The sequence below is a fragment of the Oncorhynchus keta genome, chromosome 17 (assembly GCF_023373465.1).
Source record: "Oncorhynchus keta strain PuntledgeMale-10-30-2019 chromosome 17, Oket_V2, whole genome shotgun sequence".
NCBI lineage: Eukaryota > Metazoa > Chordata > Actinopteri > Salmoniformes > Salmonidae > Oncorhynchus > Oncorhynchus keta.
In genome coordinates this window covers 59,264,923-59,274,001 of record NC_068437.1, presented here as the reverse complement: position 1 = coordinate 59,274,001, position 9,079 = coordinate 59,264,923, and the positions used below count along the sequence as shown (strand labels likewise).

The 9,079-nt window shown below is 46.7% G+C and overlaps 1 protein-coding gene across 1 annotated transcript in view; it reads left to right on the top strand.

The window, feature by feature from the left end:
* Positions 1 to 9,079, top strand: part of LOC118382663 (guanine nucleotide exchange factor for Rab-3A-like) — a 37,114-nt gene continuing 28,035 nt past the window's right edge. Inside the window, exons 1-3 of the mRNA XM_052466771.1 lie at positions 1 to 230; positions 865 to 1,309; positions 7,334 to 7,598. Coding sequence (XP_052322731.1) covers positions 1,086 to 1,309; positions 7,334 to 7,598 — 489 coding nt within the window. The 5' untranslated portion in view covers positions 1 to 230; positions 865 to 1,085. The remainder of the gene's footprint in view (positions 231 to 864; positions 1,310 to 7,333; positions 7,599 to 9,079) is intronic.

Genomic DNA, 9,079 nt, shown 5'->3' with positions numbered 1-9,079 from the left:
GCCACCTGGCGGTAGTAATGTGCATCGCAGGCCACCAGGAGCGAAGGTGTTAGTAATTAACCCGTTTGCGGTGGATCAAGAGAACAACAACACGAACTCGAGGCTGAACTTCGGACTGTGCTGTTTTGTTTCTGCAACTTTCGGTCAATGTCATATGGGTCACTAAGATGATTGTGTTCAATATTAGACCATAAATCGATCTATCAGCTATCAAGTTTGATCCACACGTGGTGAGTTGCTACACCAATATGCCAGCAACGTTTAACTTTTGCAAAAGCGTCTGTACAGCCAGTCAATGTGTAAACTTGTCCTCAATTAATAAATCTATACAAATACAAGGCGTACAAAAGGTAAAAACAAGTAGGCTATGGTTTTTGTCGAACCCGTTCATGTGTATCTGTATGAGGGGGAAAAAAAAAAAACACTTTCAATTTTTCTACTGGACGAACCGATTAACCGAAGTCCATGGGCGGACTGGAGCTCTGACGTCATAACACGATTTCAGCACCCCGAACAATAGCCCGTAATAACACGCGACATTGTTCTGTGCAATTGCGTGCCATTCTTTTTGGATGCTGACAATCGGTAGTTTGGTTAATAAAAACGTCATTTTATGCGACACAACGGAGCTCCAGTCGGCCCACACGAGTAGCAAGTCGTGGAGATGAGTCTAAGTCGGCTAGTGCTGGCCCAGGAGAGGGGTACCTGCGAAAGCTCTCCAGCGGGAGTGGAGCAGACGGCTCGGTTCATTTTAAAAGTAGTGCCTCATAATACGGCAGGTTGAAAGTCCACCTAAGTATTTGTACAATTCTAATATGCATTATCATATTCTATTTCTAGTAAAGAATATGCATTTTTTCCCAGGTAGACTTCAAGGTAAACAAGTTGGAAAGTGTTTATGCCTGCTGAAGTGAAGGTTCTTCCTACAACACCATACACACAAGGAAAGAAAATCAAGATTGAAGAAGGTGGAAGAACTCGTCCCTCATTAAGGGCCTTAAATATGATCTCACGAAAGCCAGAACCTTCACAGTAACCGAAGTTACGGTAAACTGCAGTTGGATTTTAGTGGCTCTGCCTGGAACATGGATGCATTTGAGGGTCTCCACAGTGTCCAGCTGTCCTCCTCTCCGCCTGCCTCCGCCTGCAACCCTGGGTATGAAGTACTAGTCTCAGCTGGGTCTGGTGTCCAGGTGTACTCCAACGCTACGTTCTATGGAAAACCCAGTGTTCTGGAGCGTACACAGCGAAGAGATAAATATCACTCCTACCGAGAGGAGACTGAAGAGGAGAGGTGTGAGGTTGGAAGGTAAGAGACCGATAAATCCTTTTGATTTGATACTGACAGGTGGAAGTTGGTTCCAAGCCTGAAGATATTTTTAGGGTCTTAATTTGTACGACATTAATTCACAGATATTCTGTCTGATAATGTGTAATAAGGTGTTTTGGTCCTTTTTCATAGCATGTGATAGTCAGTCCACTATCACTGTGCCCCTTTAGTTAAACAGCAACAATCAAACCAGAAATATCTAGGCCAATAGCAGGATGTGTCTCCCACCAATAAACTGCACAGTCCATTTGCAGTGTCGTCGTCAATGGACAGTAGAGAGAATATACATTATGATTTGTATCCACTATTCTATATCAACTATATATTCTACTCTATGATTCTACTCTATTCTATGATTCTACTCTATTCTATGATTCTACTCTTTTCTATATCAACTATATATTCTACTCAATGATTCTGATCTATTCTATGATTATACTCTATTCTATGATTATACTCTATTCTATGATTCTATTCTATGATTCTACTCTATTCTATATCAACTATATATTCTATTCAATGATTCTGATCTATTCTATGATTCTACTCTATAATATTGATTCTACACTAGACATAATATTGATTCTACACTAGACATGTAGTCTATATAAACTGTATTGTATTGACACTAGACATGTGTAGTCTATATAAACTGTATTGTATTGACACTAGACATGTGTAGTCTATATAAACTGTATTGTATTGACACTAGACATGTGTAGTCTATATAAACTAGTGTGTAGTCTATATAAACTTATATATGACACTAGACATGTGTAGTCTATATAAACTGTATTGTATTGACACTAGACATGTGTAGTCTATATAAACTGTATTGTATTGACACTAGATACTGTATGCTTTTCGTTGAGTTGAATTGCAACACCTCGTGGCTGCAGTGTGAAGTAGGAAGCTATTTGTTCTGTTTCCTTAAACTAGATGGGGGGGTGTCATGATGTGTCATCATGTGACCTATGGACGATGACACAATTCGTTATTTTCTCTATTGGAATGAACATAGATTACAGCGCTTCGCAAACATCGTTGAAAGCGAGTCAAAACGTCAGTAACAAAAAAAAAATAACATTCGCTTAACTTTATATCGTTTGATAACTCGATGAAACATTAATTGTAGTTCATAGCGTTGTCGTGAACATTATTTAATAGTAGACTAACATTTTAGCATTGTTTTGAAACTATTTTGCATTTCGTCTTTCTGAATGATATCGACAGCAAGTAAACATTGGACACTAAGAATTTATGGAATTCTTGGGAACAGGGAGTAGATGCCGTCGCGGTCACGGTGGCGGTACGTGGTGAATCATCCAGCCGGGTGGTGAGAGGGTAAGTGCGGGGAGCTGGGAAGGGAAATCCGATGAAATGTTGTGCTGTCAGACTGCCATCATGGCATTAGCGAAAGTTGTGAAAAAAAAAGTTGTGTAGGCTAGTTCAGCCTCACATGCTGGGATGATTCTTAATGACATATTGATGTTTGTAATGTTATTGTTTTTGACAGGGCCAGATAAATGCAAGGGGCTGAAGCCCTGGGGCCCAAGCCCGTAGAGGGCCCTTGAGGCATAGAAACATTTAAATGTTATTATTATTATTTTTTACTGCAAACACAGGAGGTAATGGTAATCATCAGATGGGGAGGAGAGCAGGTAGGGAGGCCCATAGTAGCCTGGTGGCCCATGGTAGCCTGGTGGCCCATAGTAGCCTGGTAGCAGCCTGGTGGCCCATAGTAGCCTGGTGGCCCATGGTAGCCTGGTGGCCCATAGTAGCCTGGTGGCCCATAGTAGCCTGGTGGCCCATGGTAGCCTGGTGGCCCATAGTAGCCTGGTGGCCCATAGCAGCCTGGTGGCCCATAGCAGCCTGGTGGCCCATAGCAGCCTGGTGGCCCATAGCAGCCTGGTGGCCCATAGTAGCCTGGTGGCCCATAGTAGCCTGGTGGCCCATAGTAGCCTGGTAGCAGCCTGGTGGCCCATAGCAGCCTGGTGGTAGCCTGGTGGCCCATAGTAGCCTGGTCGTAGCCTGGTGGCCCTTAGTAGCCTGGTGGTAGCCTGGTGGCCCATAGTAGCCTGGTGGTAGCCTGGTGGCAGCCTGGTGGTAGGGAGGCCCATAGTATCCTGGTGGTAGCCTGATAGTAGCCTGGTGGTAGGGAGGCCCATAGTAGCCTGGTAGCAGCCTGGAGGCCCATAGTAGCCTGGTGGTAGCCTGGTGGCCCATAGTAGCCTGGTGGTAGCCTGGTGGTAGCCTGGTGGCCCATAGTAGCCTGGTGGTAGCCTGGTGGCCCATAGTAGCCTGGTGGTAGCCTGGTGGCCCATAGTAGCCTGGTGGTAGCCTGGTGGCCCATAGCAGCCTGGTGGTAGCCTGGTGGTAGCCTGGTAGCCTGGTGGCCCATGGTAGCCTGGTGGCCCATGGTAGCCTGGTGGTAGACTGGTGGTAGCCTGGTGGCAGCCTGGTGGTAGGGAGGCCCATAGTAGCCTGGTAGTAGCCTGGTGGTAGCCTGGTGGTAGCCTGGTGGTAGCCTGGTGGCCCATAGTAGCCTGGTGGTAGCCTGGTGGCCCATAGTAGCCTGGTGGTAGCCTGGTGGCCCACAGTAGCCTGCTGGTAGCCTGGTGGCCCATAGTAGCCTGGTGGTTAGAGTTTTGGGACAGTAACCGAAAGGTTGCTGGATCGAATCCCCGAGCTGACAAAAGTAAAAATCCTGAGCAAGGCAGTTAACCCACTGTTCCCCGGGCCCTGAGCAAGGCAGTTAACCCACTGTTCCCCGGGCCCTGAGCAAGGCAGTTAACCCACTGTTCCCTGGGCCCTGAGCAAGGCAGTTAACCCACTATTGCCCGGGCCCTGAACAAGGCAGTTAACCCACTATTGTCCGGGCGCCGAAGACGTGGATGTCGATTTAAGGCAGCTCCCCTCACCTCTCTGATTCAGAGGGGTTGGGTTAAATGCAGAAGACACATTTCAGTTGAAGGCATACAGTTGGACAACTGACGAGGTATCTCCCTTTCCTGATGTGGGTAACTGGAGATCCTGCCATGGTTGGGCAACTGATTCAGGGCCTTTGGGGGCCCGACTCGATATTCGGTTTGCCCCCTCTTGAAGGCCGAGAGAAAGTTAACCTCTTAGAGTCGATTTGTGCACCCACCAACTTACCTTCAATTTGCAAGTGGCTGAAACAATCTCACCGGAGAAAGCATTTGAGCGAGTGAAACAGCACCTGCTGTCTTACTATACGAACCCCATGTATTCTGTGTGGCCAATAAGAGTTTGACATTCTGTACTCTATTTGGCCAGACAGCATCAGATACATGGTCTACACATACTGAGACAGCATCAGATACATGGTCTACACATACTGAGACAGCATCAGATACATGGTCTACACATACTGAGACAGCATCAGATACATGGTCTATACATACTGAGACAGCATCAGATACATGGTCTATACATACTGAGACAGCATTAGATACATGGTCTACACATACTGAGACAGCATCAGATACATGGTCTACACACACTGAGACAGCATCAGATACATGGTCTACACATACTGAGACAGCATCAGGTACATGGTCTACACATACTGAGACAGCATCAGGTACATGGTCTACACATACTGAGACAGCATCAGATACATGGTCTACACATACTGAGACAGCATCAGATACATGGTCTACACATACTGAGACAGCATCAGATACATGGTCTACACATACTGAGACAGCATCAGATACATGGTCTACACATACTGAGACAGCATCAGATACATGGTCTACACATACTGAGACAGAGAGGTGCTGTTTCACTGTCCAGACAGCATCAGATACATGGTCTATACATACTGAGACAGCATCAGATACATGGTCTACACATACTGAGACAGCATCAGATACATGGTCTATACATACTGAGACAGCATCAGATACATGGTCTACACATACTGAGACAGCATTAGATACATGGTCTACACATACTGAGACAGCATCAGATACATGGTCTACACATACTGAGACAGCATTAGATACATGGTCTATACATACTGAGACAGCATTAGATACATGGTCTACACATACTGAGACAGCATCAGATACATGGTATACACATACTGAGACAGCATTAGATACATGGTCTATACATACTGAGACAGCATCAGATACATGGTCTACACATACTGAGACAGCATCAGATACATGGTCTATACATACTGAGACAGCATCAGATACATGGTCTACACATACTGAGACAGAGAGGTGCTGTTTCACTGTCCAGACAGCATTAGATACATGGTCTACACATACTGAGACAGCATCAGATACATGGTCTACACATACTGAGACAGCATCAGATACATGGTCTACACATACTGAGACAGCATCAGATACATGGTCTACACACACTGAGACAGCATCAGATACATGGTCTACACATACTGAGACAGCATCAGATACATGGTCTACACATACTGAGACAGCATCAGATACATGGTCTACACATACTGAGACAGAGAGGTGCTGTTTCACTGTCCAGACAGCATCAGATACATGGTCTACACATACTGAGACAGCATCAGATACATGGTCTACACATACTGAGACAGCATCAGATACATGGTCTACACATACTGAGACAGCATCAGATACATGGTCTACACATACTGAGACAGCATCAGATACATGGTCTACACATACTGAGACAGCATCAGATACATGGTCTACACATACTGAGACAGCATCAGATACATGGTCTACACATACTGAGACAGCATCAGATACATGGTCTACACATACTGAGACAGCATCAGATACATGGTCTACACATACTGAGACAGCATCAGATACATGGTCTACACATACTGGGACAGCATCAAATACATGGTCTACACACACTGAGACAGCATCAGATACATGGTCTACACATACTGAGACAGCATCAAATACATGGTCTACACATACTGAGACAGCATCAAATACATGGTCTACACATACTGAGACAGAGGGGTGCTGTTTCACTGTACAGACAGCATCAGATACATGGTCTACACATACTGAGACAGCATCAGATACATGGTCTACACATACTGAGACTGCATCAGATACATGGTCTACACACACTGAGACAGCATCAGATACATGGTCTACACACACTGAGACAGCATCAGATACATGGTCTACACACACTGAGACAGCATCAGATACATGGTCTACACATACTGAGACAGCATCAGATACATGGTCTACACATACTGAGACAGCATTAGATACATGGTCTACACACACTGAGACAGCATCAGATACATGGTCTACACATACTGAGACAGCATCAGATGCATGGTCTACACATACTGAGACAGCATCAGATACATGGTCTACACATACTGAGACAGCATCAGATACATGGTCTATACATACTGAGACAGAGAGGTGCTGTCCAGACAGCATCAGATACATGGTCTATACATACTGAGACAGCATCAGATACATGGTCTATACATACTGAGACAGCATCAGATACATGGTCTACACACACTGAGACAGCATCAGATACATGGTCTACACATACTGAGACAGCATCAGATGCATGGTCTACACATACTGAGACAGCATCAGATACATGGTCTACACATACTGAGACAGCATCAGATACATGGTCTATACATACTGAGACAGAGAGGTGCTGTCCAGACAGCATCAGATACATGGTCTATACATACTGAGACAGCATCAGATACATGGTCTATACATACTGAGACAGCATCAGATACATGGTCTACACATACTGAGACAGCATCAGATACATGGTCTACACATACTGAGACAGCATTAGATACATGGTACACACTAGATACATGGTACACATTAGATACACACCCTGTGTTTCCCTCGCTCGGCTGCTGTATAGTCTGCTCTACAGTCGAGGTTTCTAACTATATATTAGGCCTAACTATAAACAAATGTAACTATGTTATTTAAATATCAGGTATTTTAATGTTTTGTAAAGGTTGGTAGACCTGGAGCCCGGTCCGAGCCCCCGGGTGGACGGCGCTGGGCCGGCTGACCCAGGTTTCACCAGGCCCCAGGAGGAAGCTGTTACCCAGGCCCGGAGCCGGGGCAGGGAGGGCAGCAGGCTGGAGGGTGCTACCCAGCTGGAGGTTGCCCTGGGCGGGGAGCATGAGGACAACGTGTCCCGCCTCCGGAGCTCTTCCCTGGAGATCAGAGAGAAGGGATCAGAGATCCTACGGGAACAACTGGATGCTGCACAGAAGGTGGGGACACACACACACCCTGATCTCACACACACACACCCTGATCACACACACACACCCTGATCACACACACACACACACACACACACACACACACACACACACACACACACACACACACACACACACACACACACACACACACACACACCTGATCTCTCTCACACACACACACCTGATCACACACACGCACGCACGCACACACACACACACACACACCTGATCTCACACACACCTGATCTCACACACACCCTGATCTCTCACACACCCTGATCTCACACACACACACCCTGATCTCTCTCACACACACACACACACCCTGATCTCACACACACACACACACACCCTGATCTCTCACACACCCTGATCTCACACACACACCCTGATCTCTCACACACCCTGATCTCACACACACACACACACACACACACACACACACACCCCCTGATCTCACACACACACACCCTGATCTCACACACACACCCTGATCTCTCACACACACACCCTGATCTCTCACACACACCCTGATCTCTCACACACACACCCTGATCTCTCTCACACACACACACACACACACACACACACACACACACACACACACACACACACACACCCTGATCTCTCTCACACACACACCCTGATCTCTCTCACACACACCCCTGATCTCTCTCACACACACACCCTGATCTCTCTCACACACACACCCTGATCTCTCTCACACACACACCCTGATCTCTCTCACACACACACACCTGATCTCTCTCTCACACACACACACCCTGATCTCTCACACACACACACCCTGATCTCGCTCACACACACACCCTGATCTCTCTCACACACACACCCTGATCTCTCTCACACACACACACCCTGATCTCTCACACACACACACCCTGATCTCACACACACACACACACACACACACACACACCCTGATCTCACACACACACACACACACCCTGATCTCACACACACACACACACACACACACACACACACACACACACACACACACACACACACACACACACACACACACACACACACACTCACACACACCCTGATCTCTCACACACACACACCCTGATCTCTCTCACACACACACACACACACACCCACACACACACACCCTGATCTCTCACACACACACACACCCTAATCTCACACACACACACACCCTGATCTCACACACACACACCCCTGATCTCACACACACACACACCCCTGATCTCACACACACACACACACACACCCTGATCTCACACACACACACACACACCCTGATCTCACACACACACACACACACTGATCTCACACACACACACACACACACCCTGATCTCTCTCACACACACACCCTGATCTCACACACACCCTGATCTCTCTCACACACACACCTGATCTCTCACACACACACCCTGATCTCTCACACACACACACCCTGATCTCTCACACACACACACCCTGATCTCTCACACA